This window comes from Haplochromis burtoni, unplaced genomic scaffold (genome assembly GCF_018398535.1).
Source record: "Haplochromis burtoni strain Fernald_Lab_line unplaced genomic scaffold, NCSU_Asbu1 Contig_280, whole genome shotgun sequence".
In the NCBI taxonomy this organism is placed as follows: Eukaryota; Metazoa; Chordata; class Actinopteri; order Cichliformes; family Cichlidae; genus Haplochromis; species Haplochromis burtoni.
Genome location: NW_024582641.1, coordinates 472,074 through 484,682, shown reverse-complemented (window position 1 = coordinate 484,682; position 12,609 = coordinate 472,074). Strand labels below are relative to the sequence as shown.

At 40.4% G+C, this 12,609-nt stretch overlaps 1 protein-coding gene across 1 annotated transcript in view; it reads left to right on the top strand.

The window, feature by feature from the left end:
• Positions 1–12,609, top strand: part of vwa8 (von Willebrand factor A domain containing 8) — an 82,581-nt gene that overhangs the window by 45,270 nt on the left and 24,702 nt on the right. Inside the window, exons 26-33 of the mRNA XM_005940046.3 lie at positions 3,196–3,347; positions 5,450–5,558; positions 5,897–6,035; positions 7,757–7,944; positions 11,758–11,877; positions 12,096–12,160; positions 12,242–12,367; positions 12,445–12,554. Of these exons, the coding sequence (XP_005940108.1) occupies positions 3,196–3,347; positions 5,450–5,558; positions 5,897–6,035; positions 7,757–7,944; positions 11,758–11,877; positions 12,096–12,160; positions 12,242–12,367; positions 12,445–12,554 (1,009 nt within the window). The remainder of the gene's footprint in view (positions 1–3,195; positions 3,348–5,449; positions 5,559–5,896; positions 6,036–7,756; positions 7,945–11,757; positions 11,878–12,095; positions 12,161–12,241; positions 12,368–12,444; positions 12,555–12,609) is intronic.

Below are 12,609 nucleotides of genomic sequence, written 5' to 3'. Positions count from 1 at the left end.
ACATTGTGCAGCTAATTGGGTTCATTGGTTAGTAACATGTTAGGGTGTAAAAAGAGCGTCTCAGAGAGGCAGAGATTCTCAGAAGTGAAGATGGGTACCAGTGTGCAAAAAGCTAATATCTCATCATCCTCAGTACATAATGTCATCAGAAGAGTCAGAGAAACTGGGGAAATCTCTTTGCCCGAGGGACAAGGCTGAAAATCAATAATAAATGAACATGATCTCCAGGCCCTCAGGCAGCACTGCAGTGAAAACAGATGTGATTCTTGGGGTTCAGTAACACAGTTCACTGTGCCATCCACAAATACAGGTTAAAGCTCTATCGTGTGAACAAAATCCTGACACACCACTGTTGTCTCTGGGCCAAAGCTTTTTTAAGTGAAAACTGTTCTGTGGTCAGAGAAATCAAAATTTGAAATTCTTTTTGGAAAACATGGACACTGTGTCCTCTGGACTAAAAAGTAGAATCTTATCATGGCTCATTTATTGGCAGCTTGGAAAGGTACCATCCATACTATAAGGTAAATACAGGTTTTACCACAAGATCCAGGTGTCTTTTTCAGGAAAAGCCTTGCGTATTTCAGCTAGACAATGATAGAAAGCATACTCCATATATATTATAATGGCATGGCTTCATAATAGAAGAGTCAGAGGGCTTTCATCAAATGAAGCATCGTGACACAAAAATAGGACCAAGAAGAACCAGGACCGTTGAGCAGCTAGACTCTTATATGAGACAAGAATGGGATAGCGTTCCTCTCCCAAAAGTCCAAGAGCTCTCTTCTCAATTCCTAAACTTTTAAAGACTGATGTTAAAAGAAGAGGCGATGCTACACTGTGATAAAAATGGCCCAGTCACAACTGTTTTTGAGACCTGTAGCTGCCATCAAATTCAAAATGCTCTTATTTTTTTTCTTAAAATGATACTTTTTCTCAGTTTAAACATTCAATATATTTTCTGTATTCTCTTGTAAGTAAAATGTGGCTTAGGTAAGATATGCAAATCACTGCATTTTTTTTAATTTACATTTTTCACAGTGTACCGAATCTTTTTGTAATTTGTGATGTGTATATCATAAAGACAAGCATAATGGCTCCGCCTTAAATTGCCCGATGCAGGACTGTGGTTTCCAACATTAAAATAATTAGTATCATATGTTACATTGGCTGTGCTCTTAAAAGGAATTTTCCAGTCCATTCCATAGGAGCTTAAAAGTCCCTCCACCCTCATTTGTCATGTCTTTCTTTCTCCGGCCACCGATTCCTCTCTTTAACCCTCTAATTTCCTAGTATTCAGAGCCCACAGATGTGCACCACAAACCGACTTAGGAGATAGGCGAGATGATCATCAATATGTCATCAAAGCGACATATTTGTATAGTATAAAATTGCTAGACTTTCTTCAATGAGTAGATGTTTTGTTTTACATTTAGAATGATATTTTACAAGGTTTTAGAAGTGATTGTCACCATGTTTTCAAATCTTTTTTATCCCTTTGATACCATAGTTTTTTAAGCAGCTACTCCGTTTTCCACCTTCACACGAACAGTATGGAGCCACATTACAGAGCGCATGCTGTTTACATTAACAGTCTCCCACCATCAATAGCTATAAGCTGCTGTTTACCATCATCCTCTCAGCTCAATCATCTGGAAAAAGAAAAGCAAGTGAATGGCTGCATGCAGAGCTGTCACATTACCATGCCTCCTTGTGGTTACATTCTTCAGAAATGTACACGCTATAGAGCACAAAAAGGACAGACTCCAAAAGAAGAGAAGGAGAGGCGATTAAGCATTAAAGCTTGCACTATAGATCAACAGTTTAGTGTACAGAGACCAGCTCATATTTGAGTGACCTCCCAGTTCTTTCATCCATCACCACCATTATTGATGTCTGAATGACTGGGTGTGACAGGGAATCATTTCAATTTAGCTGTACTCTAAATAGCTCGTTTTATGCCTTCATTGCTATTTTAACCTTAATTTATACCATCGTGATCAATGCAGCCCAGTGCTCTATAGTCAGCTGTAACCTACTGGGAGACACTGCTGTTGACTGTGCAGCGATTCACTGGACTGTATAAGTACACTGTAATATGGAGGCTTAAAAGTGCAATTATGGTCCTAATAATGGCATGAAGATTACTCACATCAGAACTGAAGATGTATTGCAGTAAGGAGTTGAAAGGGCAGGGGATGCATTCGTATTTGCAGCTATTATGTTAATGTCCACCTTGCTGTCAAGCACTTCTATGCCTGGAAATATAGTCTGAAAAATTTCTGAAATATTCAATAACTGTCAAGTACTGAAAGCAGCTATCAAATTAGATTTGTAATGTCTGTCTTTACTTCTCCCCTCATTGCTTATTCATAATACTCTAATCAGACAAACATGGTATATTACACTCACTGTTCATATTTTTTACATTACCAAAAACAGATCTTAAAAATAAGTATGTTGGTAAAGGTGTTAAATATTCAGTGTGCACACAAACAGTTCCAAACCCCTGTGCTGGTTTGGTATTGTAAAAAAAAAAAAAGAGTCTGTCACCAAAATCTTCACTCCAACAATTTTTTAGGTTGTTGTCTGCTTATATAAAAGAAAGCATCAGAAATCTGCTGTTTTAAAAAAGACCATTTCTTCTTTCCTCTATTGTCTGTCATACTGTAAATATATTCTTCCAGTGGTGGATTCTCATATTAAACTGGCGTAAGTATCAAATATTGAAGTCAGCATGTATACAAGTAATCCAAGGACTGCTCTAAGCTGCCAGGAAACATCACTTGTACAGTACGTAGGTAGTATCATTCTCAAATGTGCCACCATGTTTGCTTTGTAATACAGAAAATGCTTTTAGGCATTAGAACTGGAGTCTGTAATTATCATCAAAGACGGAGCAAAGATGCTGTTGTCTGTCATTGTTCAGAGTTTAGAGATGACTAATCTTCGTTTCTTATGTCTTATCCCAAACTTTCCCTGCGTTGACCCCTGTTAAGGAGCTGAAAATCATATTAATTTTCCTTGTCTCTGCCCCCTTTTCCATAACTCCCACCTCCCACCTGTCATTATCATTGTTTCTCCCCCTCCTACTCTCTGTGTCCTTCCTTCCTCTTCCTTTTCTTTCCCTGGTGACCCTTCCTCTTTTACTTCCTCTTCTCTGGCCTTTCCTTCCTACTCTCCTTTACCTCCCGCTAGAAATTTCCCGATGAGGGTCTGGCCAACGTGGTGAGAAACGTCTTTGACTTTGACTCATACAACAAAGACATGCGGGAGGTTCTAATTGAAGCACTGCACAAGCACGGGATTCCCATTGGAGCCAAGCCCAGCTCTGTCAAGCTGGCTAAGGAGTAAGGCATCGGGAGCACGAGATGTTTGACAAGACACACACACACACACACACACACACACACACACACACACACACACACACACACACATTAGAGGCACATCAATTACGTGACACACACACAGACAGAATCAGATTGTTGCACTGTTAGAACTGTGGTCACAGAGCCTCACAGGGGGATAATAATAGCTGGATGGACCAAAATACATGACGAACACATAGTCAACGATGGAGCAGATCAAGATTTGGGGTTTGTCATACTATAAAAGGTGCTAGCTGATGTGTGGCGCTGCTCAGAATGATCGCAGAGTAGAGCCTTATCTCGGATCTTTATCAGTTCCACAGAGGATCCGTTTTTCTTGTTAATCCAAACCTTTATCCCTCATAAAATTAGAAATCTGTCAGAAGCGGTTTTAAATAATGGAACCTAAACTTGTCATTACTTGATTTGTTCAGAGTTTATCTTAGCATGTCAGCTATTTTAAATATATCAAAAACTATCGATGCTTAACACACAGTGGAAATATAATCTAATATGATGCCCATTCAAATGTGAATAATCAACCCTGCTAGCTTCCTCAGTCTGGTAAAGTGATGGCAGACGTGCACAGTGTACAATATTTGCCGTGCATGCAAGATGCTCTTCTCCATTAGTGCATTCTTCACGGTGCTGCCCCTCCTACACAGGCCCCCGGCACACAAATCTGTCTTCTGGTTTGGAGCTGGCTCTGAACGCTGCAAATGAATCACAGAGAAATGTCTCTCTTATTACATATTACAAAGAGATATAGTGAAATACTTCACTAAATTAGTGCGATGCGAGTGGAAGGCACTCTGTAGTGAGCTGAGCAACTCAAAGATGCAGAAGACATGCAGTAGTAATCCTGGCCATGCAATCTTTTAATGCATAGATTTTTCAGCATAATTGTTCCCCCAGTTTGTCTTAATGCCAGTGGTTTTTGTTGTGTTGGTAGTTTTGTTGTTGCCTTTCAAAGAACCTTTCCAGAAACTTGCCAGCTGAAAGTGGCTTCTGAGAGGTCAGCGGTTTCAGGGACTGTTCCACGTGAGTGTGTGACTGTCAGGCATCATTTTGTAATTTTAAAATGTTGTTGACTGTTGGCATTGAATTCCTGAAAGGCTTGAACTCGGTTGATGCTGCCTTGAACTGTATGAGTGGTTTCTATTAGACCTTTAGGCTTTCATGAAGTCTCCACAATGCTTCCTGAAGTGTTAAATAAACAAAGATCTATTCTTAAACCTATTTATAAGAAAAATCTATTCTGAAATCAACCCCATTGCCTCACAATGTACAGCTTTGTCTTTTAAATAAAGGAAAATATTTGTTTCTTCTGTCTCCTGTGGTTTTATTTAAGTATCACATTTATAAATACACGTTCATATCTCATTAACAAGTAAATCCTGAAACAAACAGGGCAGAAACAAGTATTTTCCTGTTATGTCTGTACCGACATCAATCCAAGTCGTTAAATTACTCTTCTGTCATCACCCATCTTAAACACTTTATCAGACTAGTTTCTCTACCCACATCACAGCAAACATTTGTCCCTTAGATTTCAGATTTGGAAATGGAAAACAAAGAGTAATTTCTCTTTCTGCTTTTTCATTCATAGAAATGCTTATGATTAGAGAACTGTCTATCCTCCAGAATTATTTTTTTTTTGTGGTACTGATGCATTTTTCACTCCACCTGCAGCCAATAAGATTCATGGGAAAACCAGTGGACATCTGGTCAGACACAAACACATAGACGCTTGTTCTGAATATGTTGACTTTAGCCTTTCTTGAGACAATGGGATCACATTTCAAAGTCTTTCTATTAAAAATCTAGCTTGTAACAGGATAAGGCTCACATCTGAAGTCAGTTTGTGGCAGCCACGTTGAGCCCTTAAGTAGGCTGAGTTCATCTTAATTGATGTGGGCAAGCAAAATCGTTTCCCATTTCCAAAATGAGAAATCACAACATCAGTACCCACACCCAGAAAAAAACAAAAAGCTTCCATGCATCTGTGCCAGTACTTTCTTATTATAAATTACATTTTGCAGGCCTTACAGTGGAGTTATCATGTGACCTTCAATTTTTAGGTTTCCGCTGCCGGAGGTCAAGATGACAGGATATTGGACCATAAACCAAGGTGGCAACACTCGACGCAAACTACTGTGTCCCACGGACACACGGCCCATAGATGTCAAGGTATACACATGAAGACAGGTTATTACAGTGTGATGCCCCACACTTCTCGTGTATTGGACCAGTACTTAAAGTGAGTGTCTGTGGTTATCTTACATTCCTCCCAGCTACAAAAGACTGACAGCAGTGAGTTTTTAACGTAAGAAATGTATCAAGATGTTCATCCACAACCCAAATGGTTCCTCTGGTTACATTGCTTATCAAATGTACTCTTTTAACTCTTTCGCACTTAAGCTGCAAGCAGAACACTAGAGTGTGCCATGTTGTTGCAATAGTATGACTTGTTTTGATATATTGTGAGTACGTGCGCACTGCTATAAGTGTCTGACGTCTGTTTCCAGGGCCCAGTGTTTCTGCGTGTCCAGAAGTACCCCTGCAACAGGCAGGAAAGCAGGGCTTTGAGTTTCACTGAAGAGAAAGCCCACTGGCAGATTCCCATGAATGAAGTTAACATCATCTGTGATGTCACCACCAAAGATGGTATTATACAAGCAAACACAAACTTGCGCATGTTATTAAGCAGTCCCTCCTCGAGTCTGTGTTATCAGATGTTCTTTTCTTTGTGATGCTTTAGAGATTTCAGTGGGTGAAGCATCATGAAGTAAATAAGGTGCTATATACAGGAAGGAATAACAACAATAAGGCCTAGGCCTCAGTATGTGTGTGGACAGTACAGGATGAAGCAAGGAAACTGTTTGAAGTATGTACTGGAAACAGTGTGCAGCTGTGTAAGGGAGAGGAAAAGCACAAGATATGCAGTGACAGTGATCATAAACTGGAACAAGACAGGATACCATTAACATGACATAATGAAGAATGGATTCATGTATTTAAAAAGTAATTAGACCAACAGGAAAATTACTAACGACAGAACAACATTTTAAAAAAACACCTGGAAATTTAACAAGGTAATTAAAAATTCCTAATTATAGAATTTTTAGTAAAATTAAAAACAAAAAGATATTAGAAGAGATTGGATTTTTAATACTGTTTTTTTCCCCTGAGTTATTGATTCTTGAGTTATTAAGGATGGAGTTACTGTTACAACTTTTCAGTAATTTACAGTTTAAAGTAGTTGGAAACTTACCACAGACACACGGTTAGACTTTGCGCCATGTTTGTTCAGCTGTGGTGCTACTCTGCTACATGTGCTGCAGGCAGTGCTGAGAGGACGTAACTCTGCTTAACAAACTATGTGATGACACCATTTGCAGATGTCTTTTTCTGCACCATGCTCTATAAAAGAGACAATCACAAGTGTTACATTGATGCACAAGGGTGGCTGTTGCACAGGAGGCAGAGCAGGCTATCTACTAATCGGAAAAGTGGTGGTTGGATTCCTGGCTGCTCCAGTCTGCATGCCAAATATCCTCGGGCAAGATACTAATCCCATTAGATACAAAAGAACTTAAACATAGAAGAAAAAAGTGCTGGAGTGAATGGGTGAATGAGGGATCTTATATTAGGTGCTTTGAGTGCTCTAGAAGAATAGAAAGGCGCTGTATAAGAATCAGTCCATACATACTGGACAACATATATCCTCATATCTTTGCAGTAAGTCCATACTGGCCGATGATATCAACTAACCAATATATAAGAAAACATAGAAGTTTATAGAAGCTTTATATCAGCTTTAGGTGGCCTAATCAGAAGCATACTGAAAAGCACCTGTCAGACTTCACATTGGAGGTAAAAAAGAAAAAAAAAAAACCTTTAAAGCAAGCCTCACACCATGCGAGCCATCTTAAAACACCTGTATGCACTCAGTTGGGTAGCTATTTTGAAACTTTATCTAAGTGTATTTAGATTTATTTCAGTAGTCATCAGGATTTACAAACTTTACATTTACAGAATTTCCTTAAAAATCCGATTTTAAACTTCAAAGGTTTGCTGAATTCACCCCCAAATAAGTTTTTGGTCTCCTGCAGAATTCTTTCATCAGTTCAATCCAGAATCACTTGAGTGCCATGTGTCCATTATAACATCGGTTGTGTCAGAAATCACCCCTACAGTGTATTTATTAATCCCTATATATTCGATCAATGATGACCACCCCTAATTTCAGATTGTCACCATTTTGCATCGACACGACAGCTGCAGAGTAACATTACTCTATTTAATTAGCACCTTGCATTCTGGGAAATGTACTGCCTGTTGCAGTAGCTCAATTCAGAGAATGCATTCAATCTTTGTTTTGACAGATGTGCTGTATGTGGCCACCTGTAACCCAGTGTCCCTGTACTCCATGAAGGAGCGTGGGGAAACTATCGAGTGCATAGAGCTCTACGATGTCTTCCCCAGGACCATCAGTGGTGTCTGGCAGCCCTTTGTTACGGTTGCTCCACTTGGGAGTCCACTGGATGGACAGGTGGTGCTGCACGAGGAACAGGTTGGCAGACAAATATATACACATGTACACAAAGACATGTTTGCATGATTAGATTGCATTAGATTGAGTGAATGAAATTAATGTACCCAATGAGATTTTCATTGTTAATGTTACACATTTTCACCACAGCCCAATGGCCGTTTATCCAAACTGCTCTAAATGCCTGTTCAAAGGGAAGTGGGGTTTGGGGCTTGCTCTGTGCTGGCATTTCTCACACGCTCCCTAAAAGGCTTGTAGCTTGTAACACTTAACATACCTTTGGACAAGGTGACATTTTTCAGTTTTTGCCCACTTTGATCAGTTTGTACATTTTGCTATGTTATCATGATTTCAGTTTTCAACCATAGACTGTATACAACAGTATACAAAAGTATTTTGACGACCATCATGAGGTTGAAGTCATTATGTCAAAGTGTCTGGCTTCGCTAGCAGGTTGATTCATATACAGTATGAGTGCATCACACAAATAGATGTGCTAGCACAAGGTACTCCATAAAAAGGAAACACTGGATCATCACAGTATAGCACAAAGTCAGTTAACCTTCAGGGATATCTCTCTGTCCAGTTAGGAACCATAAACCATTATGAATCTATTTCACCTGCTTTGGTGCGAATGAAGGTGACAGCAGGTGCACTGGAGTAGCAACTCCAGGTGGTGGCCACAGACCGTTCTTCTTTATTTATCAACAATACCTGGTATGGTGCCAGGCGCTTTTATAAATGTGGTCAGGAAACCTCGTGTCCTTGAAGTGATTGGTCTGTCTTAGACAGGTGGTAGTGGAGCCTCCGTGACTGGTCAAATATACGTTTGGGTGTTGCTAACTTTAACAGCATCAAACTTGACTGGCTTTTGCAATTGATATAAACGTCTGAGTTCAAGAAGATGATTTATTCATCAAAGCTGTACAGCACCCCCAGTGGTCAAAACCCACAACAGTGTGTCTTCAAGGTAGTGGAGGGGAGTCAAAACAAAAACAACAAAACCAAAAACACACACACACACACACACACACACACACATAAATGAAAAGAATCACCATTAAGTATGTTTTGTAGTTTTAGTGGTATAAAAAGGGTGCACTTGCATCTGTTGGTCTTCACTGAGGAACCCTAGTCTAACCATTTTTGTCTAACGTTCTTGTTTACAATCCAGTAACCGGACACTTACACAACACTGGTATTTAAACTTTTTTTTTTTATTTCTTGAGGACAACCACAGATTCCTCACAGATTTAAAATAGCTGTGCAGAAGTCCGCTTCTTAAAATGGTTGGAGGTTAGTGGTTGTTGAGTCGGTCGTTGAATCCCTCTTACCCCGTAAGACCCTGTCCTATGACAGCAGAGTGTCAGACAAGAACAATGTGTGTAGGCTGTTTCTCCGACCAGAACACTTCCACAGCTGGTGCATATTAGGCAAGAGGAGGACTTCTAAAAATACTGTGGCGATGGATCATGTTACGTCTGTCTAAAAATGAAGAGGTCCAGACAACATGAAGTTCATTTGCAGGTCATTGGCCTTCCAGGGAGATCAGGGAAACCATCACACACACACACACACACATTTCACTAGCTGGGCCCACGTCCTCATATTAGGTTTGACAGCATTTTAGTAGGTAAAGGTGAATGCTTGGACATGAAGTGAGCTGCGGTTTGGGGAAGGCCCCGAAGGGGACTGGCAACGGCTCCCGGGCCTGGCAGATCCCCATGTACTAAATAGAAGTGAAGAAGTTAAAGAATTGAGAACAAGGAGGCAGGGAGGGTGGGGCACGTAAACGAGAATGAACAGCTTGCAGAACTGTGGGAACCTATATAGATGACGACCGGAAGGAGCGTATTTGGAGGCGTGGTCCCGCTCCTGAAATTCCGATACATAATCTACAGAGGTTGGCCGATTGTGCTAAGCATACACACATGAATGAATGCATCCACAGTCTTGTGAAAGTATTTAAAGACATCACAATGGTACATTTAAGGGTATGAAAACATAGTAGTTATATTTTTATCCCTCAGATACACAAAATCTTAGTGCAGATACATCCACATGCAGGATGCACACGTGTGTTCTCAGATGTACATACTTCCTCCAATGGCAGTGTATGTTTAGAATCAGGAAATGGGGTTTGCCCTCTCTGTCTTCAGTATCACTGTGTGAGTGTCAGGAATGGGAGGCCATAAGGAAACCATTAGCGTGAAGCAGGGTAGCCGGGCCCGAGGCCAGCTCCCCTGTGGCTCCTTCTCATAAAACTCAATTGAAGATGAATCCTTGTGCGTCACAAACGAAAGCCTTTTGCACAGTTCATCCAAAACACACACGCACACACACACACAAATATCCTGCATACAAACACAGAAGCCCATACGGGCAATCGGTTTATCTTTGAATTGAATTAGTTGAAAGTGCAGCAGGCACATTTGTTGAATGTAGAGGAACATCAGCACCCAAACCAGAGGGTTCCACTGGAAGAAGAGCACCCTCTGTTGATGGAGGGACTGTACTGGAGGAAATAAACACTAGGATTTATAGTATTAAACAGAAATGGTCATAAACTGTCTCATAATTAACAAAAACAGGAGACCACACAGGGAATTACAAGTTGAAATCAAGAAATATTTAGTTAATTCAGTGAAACTAATTAAGAAGAAATCGATCAGCTGTGTGGGTGGTGTAAAAGAGCACAGATGGAGGTTATTGGAAGCAAAAGACAATCCTAGTCACTGATGAGCTCAGGGACAGTTAAACCCACATTTACCACAAAATATAGAAGAAACCACATGGATAAGAGTGAAGGTCCACAAAGTACTCTTCAAAAAGCAAAAATAATAAAGTTAATTTGAAAAATAAATTATTCTAACATTTTTTAATTTAATATCTTAGCACAGCGGTCCCCAACCCCCGGGCCTCAGACGGGTACCGGTCCGTGAGTCGTTTGGTACCGGGCCGCGAGAGTTGAGGCTCAGGTGTGAAATGTATGGTTTTCAGGGTTTTTATCGGTTTTCAGCGTTATTTTGTTATCGTTTTTATCATTTACTCGGTTTTCCTGGGTCTTTTCAGTGTGTTATGAATAAATCTTCTTTTTTTTGGTACCGGTACTAGTTTTATTTTGTTGTATTTATCCGCGACACCTTAAAGGCCGGTCCATGAAAATATTGTCGGGCATAAACCGGTCCGTGGTGCAAAAAAGGTTGGGGACCACTGTCTTAGCAGACTAATAACCAACCTTTTCCATCAATCTTCCAAGTACGCTTGCTGACAACTGTATTCAGTGTTGACAGTTTTGTGTTATACAAAAGTGTTGGATCTCCAAGTGATTAGGCTGTAAAAATGCTGCCCACCTCACTACAGGTTTGCTTTGAACCTTAAAACATGAGAAGACACTCCTAGGTCTTTCAAATAACAAAATATTTCATATAATATGTATTTAGCTTTTTGGACATGTGTTTAGGCACAGAGCTGCAGAGTGATTTGTAGACTGAATGACACTACTAGTGCTGGTGTAGTGAGCTTGTATTTTCTTGTCAGCAAGCTTTGTTTGAAAACTGTGTAGTTGTAGTTAGGAAAGTCCTGCAGTGGTGCGTTGTGGTGTAGTGGTGAATGGCATCCAAATAGACAAATTAACACTCTAATTAATTTTTATGGTTTAATTTTAATGGAGAGACAGAATATCATTTAAAAAACACATACCAAAAAACATATTATACAAAAGTTATAATTTGCACCGAGTGAGAAAAGTGTTTGAAAACCTGAAAACCAGCCAGAATTCAGGCTCCTCTCAGTTGTATTCTGCAGTTTTAATTCCTCTTTCTGTCTCTTTAGGGTAACACAGTGCTCCATGTGGACTTGGTGACAGGCGCCTTGCGGAGGCTCATGATTTCCCCCGACAGTGATCAGTCTTCCAGCAGATCGTCGAACTGGTGGAACAGTAAGGAACAACAGGTCAGAAGACTCTGTGTCTCCAGAGACAAATTTAAATTCACTTGTGGCTCGTAAACTCTTTGCTTTTCATTCAAGGCTTTATTTTTTCCACGTGACTAGATTTAAATCTGACATTGAACTAGACTGCATTATGAAAAGACTTGTCAATTATTCATCTGATCATTCCGTGAAAAGATTTGAACTTAATGTGTTTTTGTTTCTGTGATTGTTGCCTGCAGGCAGGGTATAAAATGTGTCGTGACTTCTCCCACAAAAACTGGCTTCTGTTCTATAAGGAGGACAGGTAAACTACATCCATGACATTGTTACACAGCACCAGCATCCTGAAGTCCTGTGGTATCAGTCGCTGCTTTTGCATGTGCAGCAACCAGCTGGAGGTCCTGGATGTGCTTGAGGGACGACTTCACTCCATCTCCCTTCCGATCAACCTAAAGTCTGTCTTCCTGGTGGCAGAGGACCGCTGGCTGCTGCTGGAGAGCAACTCTAACAAGTAAGTAATGGATCTCAAATATCTGTCCAGGTCTCTGGATAGAACTTTAAAATAATCGTGCATGTCTGACTGTATAGGAAGTTCCTGCTGACCAAGCCCATGCACATGGCAGCTGAAGACTCTGGAGTCTGTCAGCTTCACAGCATCAGTGAGGACTCAGTCAACTCAGGCCATGGAACAAGCTCAGGTATATATTTATACACACACACACACACACACACACACACACACACACACACACA